The sequence below is a fragment of the Ricinus communis genome, chromosome 4 (assembly GCF_019578655.1).
Source record: "Ricinus communis isolate WT05 ecotype wild-type chromosome 4, ASM1957865v1, whole genome shotgun sequence".
Taxonomy (NCBI): Eukaryota; Viridiplantae; Streptophyta; class Magnoliopsida; order Malpighiales; family Euphorbiaceae; genus Ricinus; species Ricinus communis.
In genome coordinates, this window is record NC_063259.1 from 19,234,162 (window position 1) to 19,257,742 (window position 23,581).

Below are 23,581 nucleotides of genomic sequence, written 5' to 3' on the forward strand. Positions count from 1 at the left end.
AAGTAACATTGCAAACCGAATGGAAAGATTAGAGGTGGAGTTGCACAATGAAACTAGGGAAATTAAAGATGAGATTACTAGAACTTTGGAAGCTAATCAAAGAGCTTTACATGAATAATTTGCAGCATTGAATATAAACATGGGGAATAGGCAAGATGTTAGGGCTAAAGCACCGAATGTGGGTGTGAATGCATAAAATTTAGGTGTGCACAATCATGGGCAGCCCCAACACATGCGGCATAATGAGTACAACAATGATGATATGGACCGAAATTTAAGTAGCATCAAATTTATTGTTCCGAACTTTGCTGGTAGAACCAACCCTGAAGCCTATCTAGAGTGGGAGAAAAGGGTAGATCTCATATTTGATTGCCATAATTTTTCTGCTAAAAAGCAACTGAAGTTAGTGGTTAGCCATTTTACAAAGTATGCAAATTTATAGTATGACCAGATGGTAGTGAGCAGGAGAAGAAATGAGGAAGAGCCTATCAATAGTTGGGTGGCTCTTAAGTTTGTCAGGAAGAGGAGGTTTGTACCTGTGCATCACTAAAGAGAGTTGTACCAAAAACTCCAATACTTGAGACAAGATACAAAAGCATAGAGGACTATTTCAAGGAGATGGAGATGTTGATGGTTAGATTAGATTTATAGGAGGAGATGGAGGCCACAATGTCACGTTTTCTTAGGGGCATGAACAAGGAGATTATTGATCGCGTTGATGTGGAGGTTAATGAGATGGTACACCTTGCTATAAAGGTGGAAAGAAAACTCAAAATGAGGTGGACAGTAAAGGCAAAGTCTAAACCGAATTGGTCTTCAAATTCGGGTTCAAAACTGAATTGGAGAACTAATTCCAATACTAAACCGAACTAGAGCAATGACACCAAAGGAGGTAAATTTGATGCTAACGAGTCTACTTTGCAGGATACCAAGCAAAAAGGAGTGGATGATCCAAAGGGTACCTATAAGACCGAGCCACATAAGCAAAGAAATCGAGACATCAAGTGTTTTAAGTGCTTGGGCAGTAGACACATTGCATGTCAATGTCCAAATAGAAGGATAATGATTGCTTCAGATTATGGAGATATTGAGACTAAAGGTGAGAGTGAAGGGGAAGAGATACCACAAGAGCAAGTGATGATGGCATTGAAGGGCCCATGAAAGGAGAGCTCTTAGTGGCAAGACATACACTTAATACACATATGAAGGATGAAGATGATATGGAGCAGCAAAGAGACAACATATTTCATACTAGATGCCATGTACAAGGTAAGATTTGCAATCTTATTATTAATAGTGGTAGTTGCACAAATGTTGCTAGTGTATCCATTGTTGAAAAATTGGGTTTGAAATTGATTCCTCATCCTAGACCTTATAGATTGCTTTGGTTAAAAAATTATGGTGAAATGAAAGTAAATAAACAGGTTATAGTGTCATTTCAAATCGGTAGATGTGCTATGTGATGTAGTACCAATGCATGCTGGACATATCCTGTTAGATAGACCATGGCAATTTGATAGGAAAGTCTCACATGATGGCTTTCTTAATAGGTATTCATTTGTGAAAGATGGGAGGAAAGTTACCCTAACACCTCTTTCTCCCAAGGAAGTGTATGATGATCAATGTAAAATTGAAAAAGAGAAAGTAGAGGCTGAAAATGCAAAGAGCATACTTGTACCACCTAAAAGTGGTAAGGATAATGGAATTGAGCCTAGTGAGAAACCCAAGGTGAAAAAGAGTAGTTTCTTGGCTACGGAAAGTGATATTAGGCATGCATTGCATACTAATAGAGTAGTGTTTTCTATTACTTGTAAAGATGTTTGTTTGAACATACTAATGCACTTAATCTTGCCTTGCCAAGAGAGTTTGTTGATTTGGTGCAAGAGTTTGATGATGTGTTTCCTGAAGAGATGCCGAGTGGTTTACCATCTAAAAGAGGAATAGAACATCAAATAGACTTCGTGCCAGGGGTTGCCATACCAAATAAACCAGCCTATAGAAGCAATCCAGAGGAGACAAAAGAGCTCCAAAGACAAGTCGATGAGCTGATGTTGAAAGGGTATGTGAGGGAAAGCTTGAGTCCATGTGCGGTTCTAGTAATTTTAGTACCTAAGAAAGATGGAATATAGAGAATGTGTGTGGACTACCATGCAATCAATAAAATAACGGTAAAGTATCGTCATCCTATTCCTAGGTTAAATGATATGCTTGATGAGTTGCATGGTGCATGTGTGTTTACTAAGATTGATTTGCATAGTGGATACCATCAAATTAAAGTAAAATCAAGTGATGAATGGAAAATGGCATTTAAGACCAAGTATGGGTTATTTGAGTGGTTGGTCATGCCTTTTGGACTTACAAATGCACCTAGTACTTTCATGAGATTAATGAATCATGTCCTGCGTGAGTTTCTTAGTAAATATGTGGTTGTATATTTTGATGACATTTTGATTTATTCTAGGTCATTAAATGCACATGTCATGCATGTTAGGGCTGTTTTAGATGTTCTTCAAAAAGAGAAGCTTTATGCTAACCTTAAGAAGTGTAGTTTTTGTTTAGATAGTGTCAATTTTCTTGGTTTTATTGTTGGTATGCATGGTTTGGAGGTGGATAGTGAAAAGGTAAAGGCTATTCAAGAATGGCCGAGACCTACTAATGTGAGTCAAGTAAGGAGTTTTCATGGTTTGGCTAGTTTTTATAGGAGGTTTATTAAGGACTTTAGCACCATTGTTGCACCCTTGAATGAACTAGTCAAAAAGAATGTTGTATTCCATTGGGGTGACGGACAAGAACATGCTTTTAATTTGCTTAAGGATAAATTTTGCAATGCGCACCTTTGCTAGTTTTGCCTAACTTTGACAAGACTTTTGAGATTGAATGTGATGCTAGTAGTGTTGGAATTAGAGCTATTTTGATGTAAGAGGGGCGCCCTATATGTTTCTTTAGTGAGAAATTGAATGGAGCATCCTTGAACTATCCTACATATGACAAGGAGTTGTTTGCTTTGGTTTGTGCACTTCAAACATGGCAGCATTACTTGTGGCCAAAAGAGTTTGTTATACACATAGATCATGAATCCTTGAAGCATCTAAGAGGGCAAGATAAGCTTAATAGAAGACATGCAAAGTGAATGGAATTCATAGAAATGTTTCCATATATGATCAAGTACAAAAACGGTAAGGATAATGTGGTTGCTGATGCACTTTCGCGAAGGTATGCACTTCTTAATACTCTTGATTCTAAGTTACTGGGTTTTGAGTATATAAAAGAGTTGTATATAGATGATGTTGATTTTGGTAAAGTGTATATAGTACTTGTGTTAATGGGAATGCATTTGATGCCTTTTATACTTTTGATGGGTATTTATTTAAAAAGAATAGTTTGTGTGTGCCTCACTATTCTTTGCGTGTGTTGTTGATTAATGAGGCACATGGGGGTGGTTTGATAGGTCACTTTGGGGTTGATAAGACTTATTCTATTCTATGTGATCATTTCTTATGGCCTGGTATGAAACACAATGTTCAAAATGTTTGTAGCAAATGTGTTGTTTGCATGCAGGCTAAGTCTAAATTAAAACCCCATGGTTTGTATGCATCTTTACCTGTTCCTGAAATGCCAAGGGTTGACTTGTCTATGGATTTTGTGTTTGAATTGCCTAGAACAAGGAAAGATAGAGATAGCATTTTTGTTGTTTTGGATCGTTTCAGTAAGATGGCTCATTTCATTCCTTGTCACAAAACAGATGATGCATGTCATATTACTGACTTATTCTTTCGGAAAGTTGTGCGTCTGCGTGGTATACCTAGAACTATTATTAGTGATAGGGATGTGAAGTTCTTGAATCATTTTTGGCATGTTCTTTGGGCTAAATTAGGTACTAAGTTCCTATTTTCTACTATTTGTCATCTTCAAACAGATGGCCGAACTGAGTTAGTTAATAGAACTATAGTGTAGTTGCGTCGTGCTTTGATTTCTAGGAATCTTAGGTCTTAGGAGGATTTATTACCATAAGTTGAGTTTGCATATATTAGGAATGTTCATAGCACTACACATACTTCACCATTTGAGATAGTCTATGGTTTTAATCCTTTGACTCCTATTGATTTAATTCCTTTTCCTAATAACAATCTTGTGAGTGATGATGGTGTTTCTAAGGCAGATTGGGTAAAGACCATGCACAAGCAAGTGAAGGAAAGGATTGAGAAGCAAAATATAAGGACAGACGAGAGGGTGAACAAGGGGAAACGGTTGGTTGTGTTCAAGCCTGGTTAGGTTTGGGTTCATTTTCGAAAGGAAAGGTTTTCAAGTCAAAAGAAGTCAAAGTTGAGTCCAAGAGGTGCTGGTTCGTTTCAAGTGGTGGAACGAATCAATGATAATGCCTACAAGATCGATTTACAAGGTGAGTATAATGTAAGTGGTACATTCAATGTGACTTATTTAACACCTTTTCATGTAGGTGATGATATTGAGCTTGATTCGAGGACGAATCATCCTAATGAAGGAGGGAATGTTATGGACAGATCAAGCTTAAAGCATAAAGATAATGGGCTTTATGAAGAGGACCAACAAACAAGGAAGGGTAGGATTGTCAATGATGGGTTGGACTTGCCACGAGGTCCAATAACAAGGTCTAGAGCCAAGAAGCTACAACAAGCCTTAAATGGCTTCTTCCAAGTATGGGCCAACAAAGAAAGTCCATTTGAAGGTCCAGGGCCCATAACCATTGGAGAGCATCAAGATTAGACCTTGTATAATCTTATTAAGGTCCAAATCCAAAGAGAACAAGGCAAGGCCGAAATCCATGGCCCATGAACTCAAAAATAGAATGAACTTTGTTTAGTTAAGGGATATTTTAGTCTTTTCATGTTTAAGTTGTCTTCTAGGGTTTTGTTTTAGTCTACAAAAATAAACCCTAGCTGAATTCATTAGGATGATAATTAAATTGATGTTTGTTTATTCAATCTTGCTTGAATTCTTGTATTCTTGTTGAATGTATTTAACACTTATCAAAGATTTTATCCATCTTTGTGGCGTGCTAGGATTAGAGTTTAAAGGCTTGGTTTCCTTTAAGTTCTAATTCCTATTTGATCATTCATAATTTGATTTAGAGTTTATCCTAGGGTTTGAATTCAATTTACTATAGGCTTTGTATGTTAGTGTTATATGGGTTCGTAACTGAAAAGGGGTTCGTATAATCTATTCATATAGGTTCATAACAACTAGTCCAATAATCTTATCAAAGAACCCCATTCAACACTCTAGGAGTAAACATATAAACATTAAGCATCATTTCTTAAGAGATCATGTGCAAAATGGTGATGTAGTATTAGAATTTTATTGATAATAATAATCAACTCGCGATAAATTCACTAAGCCCTTTAATGAAGAAAGATTAAATTTTATTAAGATGGAACTTGGTATTATAGATGGAGATTCTCATTAGCAAGTTCATATGAATTAATGTGGATACTTGATTGACTGTTTGTAAACATTATAGTGCATTGATTTTACTATCACTATAAATGACACAGATTTTGCTCGTTATCAATATAAATGGCTCTTGAGTATCCTTGAGTCATTCTTACATCAATGTGTGATCATATACGATGTGCCATAAGTCTCATGAATAGTTTTAAACAAAAATCTTAAGTTTTCATTTTTGACTCGTAAATCATGAGCGTGATCTCTACATCATGAACGTGATATACAATGGATCTGTAAAATCGAATTTTAGGCAAAATCATGAGTGCAATGTGTTTTGCGAATCTAAAAATTGGATTTTTAAATGTTACTCAATATCCAAGACCCTCATCGGATGCAAAGCAGAATCTAACAAGCGTGATTTCAAAAGTTTTATGACCGTTAGACATATTTTACAAAAATTAAGGACATGATCATTATATCGCAGTAGCGATTGTCATTAAAACTGCATTTTCAAAAATATTATAGATTCTTCAAAATTGAATTCTCATGATTTATTAGCTGTTTTTCTCCATTTTCCTAAATATAAAAACCCCTTTCTTTGTCTTTTTTTTTATCATTTTCAAGCATCATATTCATTAAGCTTTCATCTTTCTTCTTCTATTTTATTTCTATACTTTCAATTTCTTTTTCTCTTTTTTTTTTCAAATCAAATCAAATGAATCTAAAGGCTAAGATTACAAGGGGAGATAATGGAAAAGGAATAGCTCAAAAGGGTTCACAAGATGAGATAACCCAAATAATTAAAAAAAATGAGAGGTGTAAGTGAGGAAGAGAGAAAGAGAGAAAGAGATACCAAATTATTACTTCAAAGGAAGTGTGGTTGCCTACAAAGTACCATCAAGGCACTTCCTTAGAAAATTAAGGGGAGATAAGGGAAAAGGAATAGCTCAAGAAGATTTGCAAGATGAGATAGCCCAAATAATTGAGAGAATGAGAGGTGTAAGTGAGTAAGAGAGGAAGAGGTACCAAATTATTACTTTAAAGGAAGTGGTTGCCTATAAATTACCATCAAGGTGCCTCTTTAGGCAATTAGGGATTGAGAAAGAGGATGAGTTTATGGAATTAACTAAAGAGTTATTATGCACTCTTGATGTTGAGAAGTTGAGTGACCCATTAAGCCATTATGTCATTACATTTAACCTCTTCGGGAAGCAATTTAGCCTGGCGAAAGCTTTTGATTTTCGCTTTTGATTTTCATGTGGATGGGTACTTCCACATCATGGATATAGAAAGCTTTTTCACCTAATTTTGGACATCCACATCATGGATATGGAAGGTCTCTTCACCCAATCTTGGACATCCATATTATGGATATGGAAAGCTTCTTCACCCAATTTTGGACATCCATCTCTACTAAAACTAGGTTTGATCCAAAATCTTCCTTAGCCAAAAATATAAAATCTCTTCATCTTTAGTTTTTACACCGGATCATTACTTTCACCATCAATTCTATAGGTGATGGTAATAAGAAGGTTAGCCAAAAAGATCTCTTCTTTCTTTATATGATCATAAGAAAATTCAAACCTTCTGATTTTTCATAGACCACTTTATTTCTCTTGGCAATAAGTCCAAAGGACTTATTCTGCTCCCTTCTTACATCATTCTTATTATAAAATATTGCAATTCTTTTTCTTCAAACCTCAAACAAATTCCTCTAACCAAACTTGCCTATGATTCTAATCTTCTTGACCTTGACAACCTAATTCACTCTAGAACCATCACCCTTACACAAGAAAATACTTGTGCATATATTCTTGGAGAGTATGAGGGTCCTAGGAGATCTTCCAAAAGATCAAGAGTAGTGTCACCTCCACATGAGGAAGGAGGAAAGGCAAGGTGCAACCTCAAGCCCCTAGGAATTATAGTGAAGGTTTTGAAGAAAAAATGCTTAAATTTATGGAGAGGCATGAGAAAAGAATGGATAAACATATAGGCTTTATCATCTTTTATTTGGACATGAGAGAGATTCAAGAAAAGACAATAGAGATAACCTCATGTGATGTTGACGAATGAGATACCAGTGAATAAGAGTAAAAGGATGAGGATGAAGGAAATAGAGATAAGATTTGAAGTGCCTATTATTCTTCTTTAAAGTTTTTTTATGTTTTCTTTTATTCTTTTTCTTGTTTCTTTTCTCATTTCACATTTCATGGCACATTTCTTTTGATCCAACATGTATTTTAATGCTTAAGTAATAAAATGTGATATTGCTTCTTATTCTTATTATGTAATTCTTACTTTGTTTATTCTCTCTTCTTCTTACTTGTTTTTTATCATTTTACTTTGGACAAAGGAGAGAGATTAAAGAGTTTTGAGAAGATAAATAAAAAGAGAAGAGATTAAAATTAACTTAAATTAGCTTAGTCAATTCTACTAAGTTAGAGTTTTAAGACTTTTCAAATGAAAAAGAGAGTTATAAAATTATGAGAGAAAAATGAGTTAAAATAAAATCAACTTATCTTAGAAAGGGAGAGTAACTTCAAAAGACAAAGGGGAGAGAAAAATCAACTCATAAATTAAAGGGGAATTCTCTTATCTTATTTCATTTTATTTTACTATTTCTCTTTCAAACTCAATCTTAATTATCAAAATCAAAAAAGGAAGATTGTTAGCCTAATTCATCTCATGACTAAAGGCACCCTTAATTTTGACATTGATAATTAAATTAAGTGTCTCTAACCTTGGTTCTTGAGTGTCTTCTATAGACGAGTCATGCATTTCATAGAAGGCTAAAGGTTGTTGTAAGAGCTTTTATTCTCTTAAGAGGGTTTTAGTGTTAGCTTAAACACTTAGGATTGAGTTTGAAAGTTAGTCTAGGTAAAACTCTTATAAGGATTGTGTATGAGCTTTTGAAAACACGTGTAAAGGTTTGGTATGAATCCTAAACACTAAGTTGGGAGTGAGTTTGGAAAAACTCTGTTGTACTTGTTTAGGTGTATAGTGGAATACCCAATTGGAGATTGAGGAATAGATGACAGGGTTGGTTAATACTTAAACCACTATAAATCGTGTGTTGTGTATCTATCTTTATTCTTTTACTTCTTCCCCTCTATTCATCCAAATTTATAATTGGTAACCATTCTCACATTCAACAATTCAATCCCCCTTTTTGGTTCACAAAGGCAAATACATTAGATAAATTGTATACCATTTAATCATTTTTTTGTACCATTTGTCATATAATGCACACTTGCATTTTAAGAAATAGTCTACCACCTCCTCCTTTATTTATTAGCGTGCATAACATCTCAAGATTCATTTCTTTTAACTCATTTTCTTATATGAATTTTTTAATGGTATAAAAAGTTGTATGTGAATGATATTTATATTATCTATAGAAATTGTACAATAAGATAGTAAGATAACTTGAGAATTTTGCACTTCGTGTACAAATAATAACAGTTGTAAATGCTAGTTATATAATAACTGTATATTAAATATATACTATAGATATAATACTAAAATATATAAAATGAATATAAAAATACGAAATAGAGACATTAACTCAAATGTTAAGTACTAGTTATGTCTCATATGTATACTTAATATATCCTAAATAGATACCAAAATATATGAAATTGATACCAAAAATTTGAAATAAGAATTAAAAGCTAATTTGAAATATCAGTTTCAGATATTAGTTATATACCAAATTTATACTTAACGTATATGAAATATATACTAAAATATGTAATGGATATAAAAAAAATAAAAAAGATAAAAGAAATAGTTTTAGATACTAATTTTCAAATGCTAATTATATATAATCAAACTTATACCGAATAACTAAATATTATAAAAATAATTAAAACACATACTAAATTGTTAATAACATATACTATTTGTAAAAAGAATGCCCTATACATACCAACATATTTTTGAAATAAAACTTCATTTACTATATTTGGTCGTGTGAAACTGAATTGATTTTTGTAGGACATTTGGAACATGCCCTTAACCCAGCAGGTACGCTGACAGACATTCTTCAACAAAAGTGTAATAAAACAACAGGTAAATATTCTTTAAGTCATTGACCCAAAAAGAAAAAAAGAAAAAAGAATAAAAGAGAAAGATTCTTTATGTCAGTTCTCATCTGCAAAATACCCTACAACCATATCCGAGTGCCATTTTGTGTTCCTACTCTTGACAATTTTTCATCTCCGTTTCTCTATTTGTTCACTCTTGTATCTTAGTGGCCCATCTCGCCTATAGATGTGACGATGTGAAAATAAGAAGCTGGCCAGACACTTAGTGCCCGGATTCAGATCTTAAATTTAGAAAATATAATAATTTTGCTTTTCATGTATGACAAACAGAATTTTTCTTTTCCTTTAATATGCTAACATACTAGTTAAAAAAAAAGACAAAAACAAAAAGCAGAATAATTGATTTTCTTCAGTATAATTGCCCCTTTCCTATATCAGCTTTTCATATAGCTCCTAAATCTTGACTCCATTACCAAATGGGTGTAGCTCAATTAGTACTGTAGCTATCTCTAGGACGGTAAGATTTACTAGAGTCATCTCTAGGATGGTAATTAAGTTCGAATTTCAGTCTGAATTGAATGTTATACCATAAAAAGTCATAGTAAAAGTAAAAAGAATTTACCAAAGCCCATAATTCGCCAGCAACTAAAGAAAGAAAGATGCAAGCAATAAAACTCTGGACTGAGACATGGTGTTGAGCAATCTTGCAACTCCTTATCAACCTTTAGCAGCTTCAGCCTCTAACTTTGCAAGCTTTATAATTGTAAACAAAACCTAATAACTAACAGAAAATTCCTTACTAAAGCTTAAGATAGATGATACAGTGGACATATAAAATAGAAAAACATATTTTTCATGTAAGCTTAATTCAACTAAAAATGCAAGAATTATAAAAAATCAAAAGATATTTTATTTTCTAAGAGTTATTGAATATGGACCTAGCTCATCAACTAATCCAGCTATGCTCTAATAAATTCTACTACCATTACCACACTTAGGTAGAAAGCAGTAACAGTTAAAATTAATTCTACTAGTCCCTCATTTTCTCCTCTCCTTCTTCTTCCTCTAGCATTAAAACATAAACAGAAAGTGCAAATGAATCTACAACTCTTCCATGATCTACCAGCTTTCCACACACTAGTGAACATATCACTCCTCTAGCTATAATTATAGAAACAAAAATAATAACTATAGATTAAAAATTCAATTCAACATTTTACTGACTAACAAAAACAAGACATTGAAATTTACTAACAGACGATGATTGAATAAATTAAATAATCCACCGGCATCAAACTACATAGATAATATTCTTGAAAAATCGAGAAATCTAAGGACGTGATATATGCAACAACAATTCATGAAAAATCGCTGAATAGATATAGCCATTGATGGGATTCTCTGTCGATGACGATTTAGTACCGCAACAAGTCTAGAGAAAGATTAGAGAAACCAAATTCTCATTCCCTAGATGTTAAAGCACAAAAAAAAAAAGAATGAAATTAGCAAAAATTTTGATACAAGAAATTACAAAAACGAGAAGTGTACCTAATTTCGTGTTATCTGCTATCTTGACATTCTTTACACAAAAAGAAAAGCTGTGAAAACTATACCAACCAAATCTCACCAAAGAATTCAATCGGGTTCCGAAACATTGTTTCCCTTCCAGGTATTTACTTATAATAACCTCAGCAATAGATTGTATTAGTACCATAGCTGATTGCCTGAAGTCTTGCATCAGACATGTTTGTCATCCATCTCTGAGGGCCATTTGATTCCCCTAATATGTTATAAGCATATGAAGGCCATCTGACATCCATGCCACATGTGTTTGTTACACCCATTCTTATCATCTTCTGTGTTCTCTCAAGAGCTATGAGACTTGAAAATGTTGAGAAACTATTACCAAAAAATATATCAGCCCTTAAGCACACTTCGTAATCTATTGCTGATTGAATGAGATACGGATACTTCTTGTAGATTCCATCTACGCCCAATTTTTTCTTCTCAAAAGGAAGCAGACCATGCTTCCAACCGGTGAGTATAGAAGGATCTTCAAGAAGACTATCAGCCACAGCAAGATATACAACGGAAGGAGTTTTCATACCCACAATGTTCCCCACTCGCTCCATTATTTCCTCCTTGCTACTACAAATTTGGCTTATGTTTGATCTTCGCTCTAACTTCTTACAGTGGATCATCCAATCTATCTCTATCCTCATATGAACCGCTACATACGGCACTGCTTGCAATGAAGAACCATCTGAATCAGAACTATTTGAAGGATTTTCAATATTACTTCTCACTTCTCTTCCCACTTCTCTAATCTTTGAGATGACTTTAGCTGCTTCTTTCTCTATTTCTTCAACCAAAACTAAGCACTCAAACACCCTTGCATAGTCCTTAACCGGCCAATGATCATGCCACAGAAATGGGTTTTTCCCAACTATCCGGATTACCTCATGTCCATTATATGGGTCCTGGATAAACTGTCTCAGTTGATCCAAATCTCTCTCTACAGTCCACCTCCTTCCACTGCCCTTCTGCAGTTCGTATACTCCAGAATGATTTCTAACATCTGAATATTGGCCCAACTGTACAAACCCATTACAGAGAGAATTAAACCTCTCAAATTGGAAAATCTTATCGAAGGAAATTGGCTGCAAACGGTCAATTTCCTTATAGAACAATGAAGCACTTAATTTGGGCATTAAAAGAGTTCGGTTCAGCATTCTAGCTGTGAGACAAGCTCTAGCAAATGCTATCTTCTGATTGTTCAGCCCCCAAACAATTTGAGGAACCTCTAAGAACTTATCTTTACGAACTCCATAATCAGAGTCCAGTGACAGAGAGCGGCTTGGAATCAAATCAATATCCTTCTGGTTGATCCTACCATAATCAGAGAATGAAGAAAGCAATACCACCCTAAGCACCAGTAAAATAACAACCAAAGAAAGACACTTACAAGTTACGGAATTCAAATTTCTGCCAAACAATCTTGGATGCTTATAATTGGAATTCAAATCCATTTAAGATTCTCAGGAGAATCTTATTATCAAACACAAAAAACTGCAAAAACCAAAACAAGGAAATTAATAATCTAAACAAAACAGAGCAAGAACTAGAATCCTATATGACCACTTAACATGCATGCACCTCATCATTTAGAGAGGATTAAACGGATGGAATATAAACTATAAATTTTCAATTTCAATTTCAATTTCAAGAAGAAAGCATGTGATTTCGTCTGATAAATACCCACCCTTTCTCTGTCCATTTTCACAGAACAAAAAAACAACAGATGATCCAAGAAAGTTTTGCAGAAAAAGTCTCACCTTTGAAATTTAAAGCCCTTGACAGTCGAAACCCAACAAAGAAGTGAAGCCAGGAAAAAAATTTGTTCCAATCCAAATTGGTGTAATCTGAATTTCGAAAGAAAATCCAGAAGCCAAAAAAAAAGAAACAGAGCCCACCAAAAAAGACAAAAACAGAAAGAGAAAGGAGAGGAGGATGATAAGGATGATCATGCCTGAAGAGGAATCAGAAAAAGGCGCAATTCCCTTGAGCCAAAAGGAAACCAACAACCCATCAACATCATGACAACCAACAACTCAATGAAAATAATATTAAAGAACTCATCACTCTTTTTGTAAAATAAATAAATATAAAGGCTAAGGAAACTTCTGTTGTTTGTTGACCATGGAGACAGAAACCGAACAGAGACGTGGCCTGAGGCCAGAATAGCAAAGGCAAATGCGTCGCTTGCACGTGATGACTTGTGAGTCGTGATCCAACTGGCCAGTCCAACCAATTGAACCGGAAACCACCTACAATCAGGTATTGGTTCAATTAAGTGTAGCCCTTCCGAGCTGCTCAAGATCAATTCAAAAAAATATTTAAAATTGACTCCATTATGTCAATTGAATAGAGTGTGAACTTTAGCACTCGAAAGCATGATAAGTTGAGTTCGAATCTCTAATACTCGACTTGATAAATTTACTAGCATAATCAAATTTTAATTATTTTACTATTTTCATTTTTATATATTAATAGAATTGACATTAAATAAAAAAAAATAGAGAATTTAGAGACTTTGAGCTTTTATTAATTTAAGATTTGTTATTTTTGATTGAGTAATGCGTCCCGAGGTTGATATTATATCATTAACTCAAGCTTGAATTCAAAAAATCAAGTTCAATTAAATTCAACTCCAATATAAGCTTTCAATTTTTGAATCATATCAAATACATATTTGATAAAATTTCAATTTAATTTGAATTATTTATACTCTTAACTTATATAATATAAAAATAGTCCTTCTGTCCAAAATTAACTTTATGCTTCAAGTGTGAAGAAAATACGCATATTAATAATAAAATATTATAAATTAATAGTTTTATAAATTTTAAAAGAAAAAAATAATTAATAATAGGAAAAAAAGAGCTTAAGGGCTTTTATGTATTCAATTTTCCTCCATCCCTAATTAAAGCTATAATATTCTCTTTCTTTTAGCATACGAACCCTAACAATGTACGGATTTAATTCATCTTCTTCTTATTCAATATCTTCATCAAGTAGTCGAATACTTTTTGGTGGAAAAAGAAATAGCAATGATTGTACGTTTACAATGAAGAAGTGTTTTTTTAACAATAAGCTCTTTTTCCAATTTTAAGGAGTGCTGGTAATCTAGGTAGGAGGTACTTTTTCTACCCAACTCTAATCAAACCCAAAGTGAGAAAAATATGTGGGTTTTTGATTTTAGGTTTGAGAAATAAAGATAAACTAAGATGTTACTTTTAAATTGTTTGGTGCAAAAAAATAAGTTTTGTTTTGAGTGGTATGATGATTTCACAAATAAGTTGTTGAAGTAATAAATGAGCTAAAGGCTAAAGTGTGATTTATGAGACAGAGGTCAGGTGGAGTTGAGAAAACAGTTGGTGTTAATTATACTAGGGAGGATGAATTAGAAGTTGAAATTGAAAGCTCGAAGAAGGAGCTTGTTATTATAAAAATTAGACTATAACAATTTGAAAAGAAAAATAGATAGTTAAAAAACTTGTATTAGTTATATTTATATTGTATATTTTGGTGTTTGTGATGTTGAAATAGGTCGGTGGTATTATTGGAAGGAATTGATATTAGGTTGTTTAGTAGCAGCTTATATGTAGTTTTATATAGTAACTTTTGTAGATGTAATTTTTAATTATTAATGAAAATAAGGATGTTTGGATGATGAATTCTTTCTCTATTTCACATATGTTGTTCAAATTGAAATGAGCATAATAAAACTATATAAAATACCTCTAGCTATAACTTAAATAAAAGTAATAATAGAAGCACAATATCAATTGTTTTCTCATTGAATATATCAATGGAAACACAAGGCCTACATGGACATTTCAAAATAAAAAAGAACATATTAGTTTCATCTATTATGCATAATGCACATATGTATATATACAAAGTGAAGACAAAGTGATCTAATGGCCTAAAAGGTACTAGCTGTAAAAATTAACTAATACAACTATGGCCATAACCCTTAACAAAAGCTGACCTACCTAAAATCAAAATTTATGTCAAAAAAAGTCATATTTTAAAAATAATTTCTGTATTCGGAGTCTCAATAGTGGCCTTATCTTCTGCAAGTTTTCCATAATCCAGAACTGATATTTGAGAGCTTTGAGTTGGTATTGCTTTAATGATGAGGTCTGCGACTTAAGAATAGCTTTAAGTCAAGTTCTTAAAGCTTGCAATGCCAAATTCATATATTTCTTTGTGTTTCATAAGAGTAATTTTCCTTAACATCTTATTATACTTTTCTAGTTATGATACCATCAGTTCCATTCCATTTCTAGTTATGATAATATCAAAATTTCTGTCAAAAAAAGTCATGTTTTATTTCAGTATTCAAAGTCTCAATGCTGCTTCTGCAATTTTTCCATAATGCAAAACTTGATGTTTGAGAGCTTTGAGTTGGTGTTGCTTTAATGATGAGGTCTATGACTTAGGAATAGCTTTAATCAAGTTCTTAAAGCTTGCAATGCCAAATTCATATATGTCTTTGTATTTCATAGCAACAATTTCATTTAACATTTTACTACAGTTTTCTAGTTGTGATAACATCAATTCCATCCCATCTCAGTAAAGGTGCTTAATATTTTTCATATATTGAATGTCTGCATATGTATGTGGTGGCTTAAACAGTCTAATTGTCCTTTGATTCTCTTTTATGACTGGATTTATAGGTTTCTTTAGCTCTTTTATAAGCAAACTTAAACTTATACAACATAATATAAATTAAGTAATAAAATTTTCATACTTACATCAAATGTAGTTGTATTCTTAGCAAAGATTAAACATGTTGGTTGAGGAGACTTCTTTTGTTGTTTTTCCTTTTTCTTCTTTGAGCCAAAGCTTCTCTTACTTTATTACTTGATGTCTTCTTCCCATGAAAGTATATCTTAATACCAATAACTCCATAAATAGCATGTGTAAATGAGGCTCCTTATTTAAATAAAAAGAACAAACATATAACTTAGACACACTACACATATAACTTACACACATTATATAATTCATAAAAATATCATTCATAACTCATATTTGTAAAAGTGGTTATAGAAGAGTAAAATTTTTAAGAAATTCAATATTAACATAGTCCTTTTATTTGTTGGATGCTTCAGGTGGTATCGAAGATCGTGATGTAGGTGATATTGGAGAATATGGAGTTGTTAGATCAACTAGTTAAGTTTGTATTTCAAGTAGATTAAGAACAGAAGGTGCACAAGGTATTGTGTTAGAAGCTGGATCAGTTGGTAGAGTAGGAATGATACATGCACAAGTTAGAAACTTTGCCTTAAGTCCTCTGTTAGATACATGTCCTAAAAGCCAATTGGATTTTTTACTTTTTGGTTCATACATTGTGATATTATTATGTAATGAATATTATTTTATTAATGGTAGGTGTCTATCATTCATTTTTGTAGTAATATAATTATTGAATGGGTCCAATAATATTTATTAAAGACTCGATTATCAAGAGTTGAGAATATTGAGTGACGGATGATCTTTAGAATAAATATTACAAAATAGTTCTTGGTTGTAGGATTAAAAATTGGACATCTTTAATCTGAAAAACCAACATAATGCGTTTAACCCTACGATTAGTATGAGATACTAATATATATATAGCATGGTAAGTCTCATGCCATTTAGTATGAGTTACTAAGTTAATCATTATGGGTCACTTGTGAGACAAGTAGACTGAACATGATTTGAAAAAATAATGAATCATATGGATGATTTATTTAAGTCACTGATTCATTATTAAGTTATGATGGTGTAACTAATCCTCGGATCTGAGGTGACAGAAATGTCTCATGAATATGTAATTGGAATTTGCTTATACTTTAGGTATTCGTTCATACCTAGAATGGGTACTTGCAGATAATGGCTCCAGTTGCATATGCATGGAGACAGGTGTTCATCAATAAGGAATCCATTGCATTGAGTAAACAAGGAGAATATCCTATGCGATTCGATAGCATCTTGACTAAGAAATCCTTGGCCAAGGAAATTATGATTGATGGAAAAGGAGTTTTCACATTAATCATATTTAGTCGAGATATATCCTGGATTTAGTCATAGAATCAAGTTAGTGGATTTGACTATTCCATGATCCTCATTTGATCGGGATATTGTTCAATGGAAGGATTTAATTACACGGTAATCATAAATAAAGTGTTCATGGATGATCTGTCATAACCTGATCTGTGGGCCTGTGACCTGCACTAGGGAATGGGTAGGCTTAAGGCCACCAAATCCCATAGTAAGTCTAACTATTCACTAACTCAATTAAATTAAAATCCGAACTTAATCCAAAGCACTTTTTCCACAATTGACCTTAAATCAACATGTACTATAGATTAAATTCGGTCCGCCAGCATAATTAGGCAAGACTTGAATTAATACAAATTTTATGAACTGATAAATCTAAGAATTTCTAATGCGGAGAATCTAAAATTTTACAAGTCAAACATACCAAAATTAATTACATCAACCTGATGATGAAGGAGTCGGGTTGCTAGATAAGAACTGCGGGAAGACTAACGATCGCCTGAAAAACAGTGAAATTGAAACTGTCAGTCTCGAGAGTGAGTTAAAATCATATATCCTAAAAACGAATAGAAACACTTCAATAAAATATTTACTTAATTTAAAAATAAGAATACATGTCATGCTATGCTTCTGCAAAATAAAATAAAATAAAATAAATTTTTATTTCGTACCATGGGACAGAGTACCTCAGTAGAACCCTAAACCCAACACTAATATCTAGACTCTCTCATTCTAATAGAACTGGCGCCCAGATAGCGAAGCTCGACCAAGGTCCTTAACCCCAATCCGATCACTTAATTATCACTATCAGTCTTAGCCTTTCAGCTCTCTTACTCCAATAAGACTGGCGCCTAGAGAGCGAAACTCAATCAGGGTTCTTAAGTCCAGTCTGGTCACTTAGGTTTCCAAAAAACCGGCGTCCAAAGAGCAATGCTCGACCAGGGACCTTTACTCCAGCAAACTCACTCTACTCAGCCCAAAGAACATTGCTCGACCAGGTCAAGTCCTAAATTTACCTTTTAAAATTTACCCTTTTTACTGTCTGACTCGGATTTCTAGCGGTGCGTACACAGTCCTGATTCAACTCACCAAATAGCATGTTCTACAGCCGTCTCATCCCGAGTCAACACGAAAACACAAAATCATAATGCAGTAAATGAAACATATATGAATAGTGATTAAATAAATAATCAAAATATTAAATTATTTAATCAGAACTATCACGTAAAAATCTTAGCATGATAGGTGAACAGATATATGACTTTAACTCATAGTTCTGACGACCTCCTAGCTCTGCTTCGATGCCTCGGGTGGAGAGAGCCAAACTTACGGATTATCTAATCACGGAAAATAATTTAATCAATAACATTGAAACATTTGACAATTAACCCTAGGTCTAGATTTCTAGGACTGACTGTCTAAGAATCTCGACTTAGAAGAATCCTACCGAAAATTTGGCAGAACCTCCCCTAAATTACAGATATTTACCTCCGTAAAACGGGTCTAGGACCTGCCAAAAAATATTTCAAATTTCCAACAATTTATTATTTTAACGGGAGTTAGGTCACCAAGACTTCATTATTTTTCCGACTCCGCCACACATCACAAATCATGACTAATGGCAGACAGGCTAACAATTAATTACTTTAACTTACAATATTTTTCTAATGCTTAATACAATTCAATAAACACACAAATTTATCAATGAATTCTAAAATCAACAGGTCAGAGAATTACCAAGACGCTTGATCGCTCGGTCGACTCGCCTCCAGCTGCCGGAGTCTGATCGACGATTCGAGCGCACCATTGGACTCGAAACAACGCGCTAATGACGATTCAAGCTTTCAATCTTCCGATCCAACCCCCAATCATCTGGAGAGATTGACGAACAATCTCGACCATCGATTTTCAAATGGAGTCTGATCGCCACGAAACCGGTGCCATTGGAAAGCTTGAGCTGAGGAGAGTCTGGATATGCCCTCCGATCTACCAAAGCTTGTCGAAACTCACCGAAAAAGTGAAATGTCTGAACTGCCCCTACTCTTCTCACCTCACCGGATCTTCTAATTCCGGCCACCAATTGTGTCGCTGCTGCTTGCAAAAGAAAGCCCACTCTCTGGCAAGCCGATCGCCACCCTTGGTGCCGCCAGACACGTCATGAACGGCGCCAGACATCTGTCTCTTCCTTTCCCCTTTTTTTCCTACCGCCTGTTTCACCGGCCGAGCTCACCACGCTAACCGGCTTTGCTGCCAGTGGCTTACCACGAACCGAAACTTCCTCTCCTTCCTCCTCTCTTTCTCTCTCTTCCCTTCCCCGACACCATCTTCTTCTCCTTCTTTTCTTTCTTTTTTTTCTTTCTTTTCTTTTCTTTTCTTACCTATCGGCATTTAGTCCCTAGACTTTTCTTCTTTAACATTTAGTCCCTCAACTTTTTTAATTACAATAATTTCGTCCTGCAAAATTTCTGATTAACCCTTAAACTTTTCTTTAGCTTTTCAATTAAACCCCTAACTATTTAATTTGGGCCAAAACAAAATTATTTAAAATATATAATTACTTATTTACCCTTGCTTTTAATGTAAAATTACTAAAAAGCCCTTGCCGACATATTTAATTACAAAAATACCAAACATATAAATTTTCATTAAAACGCCATATTAATAAAATTATATTTTTAATCCTTATTCCAAAATAAATTTCTAATTTAATCCTAACACAATTAATTTAATTAATCAATTTGCTAAATATTTTTTAATTAAAATTAACACCTTTAGCTAAATAAAATGCCATTTCCCCAATAATTCTTTTATAAAATATCATTTACTAATTCTTTCATAACTTTCAATATAGAAATTAATTTATATATTCATATTGGGGAAAAGTTGAATGACCTAAAATATAATCCATTTTCTAAAGAGTTTACTTAATTAATTTCTTAAAAAAATCAAACAAATTAGATATACAAAGTAACTTCCTTATTTTTTCTAGCATTAAAATTCTATTTAAATCATTCCAATTAAATCAAATAAAAAAATAAAGTAAAATTAATTTAAATAAAAACTCATTTATTAATTATTACTAATATTATTATTATTAAAGTAAAATTTCGGGTATTACATGATCAATGCCTTTATTATTAATTGGGTAATTATAATATGTTGCTAGACCTCACTTATAATTTATGGGAACAATTGAGGGACAATTAATTAATTATTCCCTTAGTTGATTAAAGTGTTTTAATTAATATTAAAGAATTTAATATTAAATTTTTATTGCCAATTAATAATGAACCTAGAAAGTCACATATGTTAAGATTAACTCAAGCACGGCGATGGACTTGACTTGCAGCTCGAGCAAAAACACTAACATCTTTCGAAGTTAAAGTCCGTAAATGTCTAACTAATGATAATGTATAATATATAAGTGTTATATATTGAAGGAGCTCGACACATGTCATCACAAAAGAGTTTGTAATGACATGTATTTGTGCAGTAGCTTGACACGTGTCATCACAAAAAGGTTTTATAATGACACGTGTCATCATAAGAGGGTTTATGATAACATGTGTAGAGAAAACAACTGGACACGTGTCATCACAAAATAGTTTTATGATGACATGAGTTAAGAAAGTAGTTTTACACGTGTCATTACTAAAAGGGTTTTATGATGACATGTATTAAGAAAGCAGCTTTACACGTGTCATCACCAAAAGGGTTTTATGATGACATATGTGTTAAGAAAGCAGCTTGACACGTGATGTCAATATAGGTTACATATGTCATCACAAAAGAGTTTTATAATGACATGTGCCCATACTACTTGACACATGTCATCACAAAAGAGTTTTATAATGATATGTGTTTGTACAACCATGTTAACGATTATGAATCCTTAACACTATATAAGAGAGTTTCTTACTCCTATTATTATAAGAAAAATAGAGATAATCAACATACTTACTATCATGACAAGGTTATTATAGTAGGAAACTTGAGAGTAGAGAAGAAGTTCTTTATCTTCAAGGATTGAATAGCTTTGCTTGAGATTGGTTGTGTGAGATAATCTAGAAGATTTGCAATTGCGAATCTCAGTTTGATTCTCTAACAAAAACATCATCAACAATCAAGAATCGAATTCTGCTCTTGAAAGGTTGTAGTCTTTTTGTTATATTCTTCAACTTCATAAAAGAAAAGTTATTTCCTTTTCTCAACTTAAATCCTCAATTACAATTAATTTCCATGAGATATGAAATGTTTAGAGCTTCTATTGTGCCACTGCATATGTTTTTCAATAGTGGTATCAGAGCCAACCTGTTGATAATTGAGGATTTTTAATAATTCAATCAGAATTGGATAGAATAAGTTAATTTAATTGCATGTAGGATGATTTTGGGCTTAGGAATCCATTTGATGTGTTTCTTTGATCTATTTGTATAGTTTGTAAATTTAATTATTTACATTGGGGTTGTAATTAATTATTTTGGTACCCTTTGATTTTGTAATCTTATTTCACCTTGGTATGCCAAGGTTTATAAATTGTAAAGTATTACAAGTGAAGAAACTTGAAGATTCAAAAATCATAAGGGAACCAGATCATCTAAAATGCAAGAAAATCGGATCATCATGATTTGATTTAGGCTTTTGGTTTTCTTGTAAGTTTATTTATCTTCTTTGATATGCATAGGATGTATGTTAAAAACGGATGTATGCTGGTGAGACCTAATAAAGACTAAAATCTTCCAATTAATATTAAGTTGATAAATGGTATGATTTGAGACATCAATATCATTGCTCTCCACTATGTAAAATTCAAAGATTTTTATGGTCTTAGTAATCGATCATGGACAAACTATAAGGGTTATGAAAGATCATGTGATAAATCTGTAGAATTTTATTAAGTATTTGATGTTATAAGTATGATTGCTATTAGTGACCAATATGTCAATTCACGATGAGGTTCTAATATTGCAATTATATTTATTGGATAGTGGGGTTGACTTAACTATGTACAGTGGACCAATAATCGATGAAACATGAGGTTCAAAGTATTAGGAACCAAAGTGGAAATGATTGGATCATGCATGAGATGCATATAATATGAGATATTTACTTATAAAATTTTAGTAGTCTAATAATCGACAAAACGTGAGGGATACTAAAATTTGGTAAGAAGACAATCACCCGCTAGAAATCCACTAATGAGGATTTTAGTTTCTCGCTAGGAAGTGTGAGATTCGCCAAGTTAGTAGGAGTCCTCATTTTGATTTAAAAACCAAAATCGAAATGAAATTACATAATAAGTCACTAATAATCTACTATTCTTTACAAAGTTAAAATGGCCCCCTCAATCCACTTGCGAGCATACTTGATGCTAACCAGTTGACCAAACCAAATTTCATTGACTCACTTAGAAATTTGAGAATAGTTCTCAATTCTGAAGGCATTGCCTATGTCCTTGATACTAAGGTTCCCAGTCCCTTTCCTGTAGGGGCATCAGAAGAGGAACATGCTACACTTGAGAAGTGGCGCTATGATGACATGCAAGCTAGGTGTTATATCCTAGCTTCCATGACTAATGAGCTGCAGAGACAGCCTGGCAAGATAACTGATGCTGCTAGCATCGTTCTTCACCTTCAAGAGTTATATAGTGAACAGAGCAGAACTGCTATATATCATATATCAAAGCAATTGTTCAGGTCTAAGATGGCTGAGGGTTTTGTGTTAGCACATGTACTTAAGATGATCAATTTAATTGAGCATCTTGATGTTTTAAATTTCTCTATAGATGCATATCTACAGACTGATTTGATACTAAAGTCATTGCCTGATTCCTTTTCCACGTTCATTATGAATTTTCATATGAATAAAATTGAGTGTACACTAGCCGAGCTCCTTAATCAAATAGTGACAGCTCAGGGACTATGTAGGGTTAAGGTAAGGAGACTGCTCTTATCTTTGCTTCAACTAGTGGGACTAAGTCGAGGAAAAAGGCAAAGGGAAAATCTATAATTAAACCCACTAGTTAGGTCTTCAAAGCTAGAGGCAAAGGAAAGGGCAAGGAAGTGTCTAATGATAAAGGGGAGTGTTTCTTTTGTCAAAAGGAAGGACATGGGAAACGCAATTGCGTTGAGTATCTGAAATTCTTGAAAGTCAAGGAAGGTGAAGGTATTATTATCTTTTATATTTTTGAGTCTTGTTTTCATTTGGTTCATCATCATCTAATTCTTAGTTGTTAGATTCTAGTGCTAGTACTCATGTTTGTAGTGTTATGCAGGATCTGGCAGCAAGTAGGATCCTTAAGAAGGATCAGATAGTTCTAAAGATTGGAATAGAGCAAGTGCTGTTGCAGTCGCCATAGGAACTGTTTTTGTTATTTTGTCTACTGGATATAAATTAATATTAGAGGACTGCTTATATGTACCTAATGCATATAGAGACATCATTTCACTTTCTGCTTTAGTAGTTAAAAATTATGAATTCAAGTTTGCAAATGA

At 33.3% G+C, this 23,581-nt stretch overlaps 2 protein-coding genes across 4 annotated transcripts; one reads left to right on the top strand and one right to left on the bottom strand.

Moving 5' to 3' along the window:
• Nucleotides 1-1,202: 1,202 nt before the first annotated feature.
• On the top strand, nucleotides 1,203-4,743 carry LOC125369857. Its single transcript, XM_048373128.1, has 7 exons — nucleotides 1,203-1,269; nucleotides 1,469-1,769; nucleotides 1,862-2,059; nucleotides 2,462-2,657; nucleotides 3,559-3,929; nucleotides 4,032-4,267; nucleotides 4,457-4,743. The coding sequence occupies exons 1-7, from the start codon at nucleotides 1,203-1,205 to the stop codon at nucleotides 4,741-4,743; spliced, it is 1,656 nt and encodes a 551-aa protein (XP_048229085.1).
• Nucleotides 4,744-10,716: 5,973 nt separating this feature from the next.
• LOC8269039 (O-fucosyltransferase 23) lies at nucleotides 10,717-13,164 on the bottom strand. 3 transcript variants are annotated; one of them, XR_001536111.3, is made up of 3 exons: nucleotides 12,806-13,164; nucleotides 11,098-12,539; nucleotides 10,717-10,937 (listed from the first exon to the last, which is right to left on the bottom strand). XR_001536111.3 is itself a non-coding variant. In XM_048373375.1 (2 exons), exon 2 carries the CDS (start codon nucleotides 12,497-12,499, stop codon nucleotides 11,159-11,161), a length of 1,341 nt encoding a protein of 446 aa, XP_048229332.1. In that variant the 5' UTR covers nucleotides 12,500-12,539; nucleotides 12,733-12,767; the 3' UTR covers nucleotides 10,717-11,158. The 3 variants fall into 3 exon arrangements, 1 of the variants encoding a protein (XP_048229332.1); XR_001536110.3 differs by having other exon boundaries at nucleotides 11,019-12,539; XM_048373375.1 differs by lacking the exon at nucleotides 12,806-13,164 and adding an exon at nucleotides 12,733-12,767 and having other exon boundaries at nucleotides 10,717-12,539.
• Nucleotides 13,165-23,581: the final 10,417 nt, after the last annotated feature.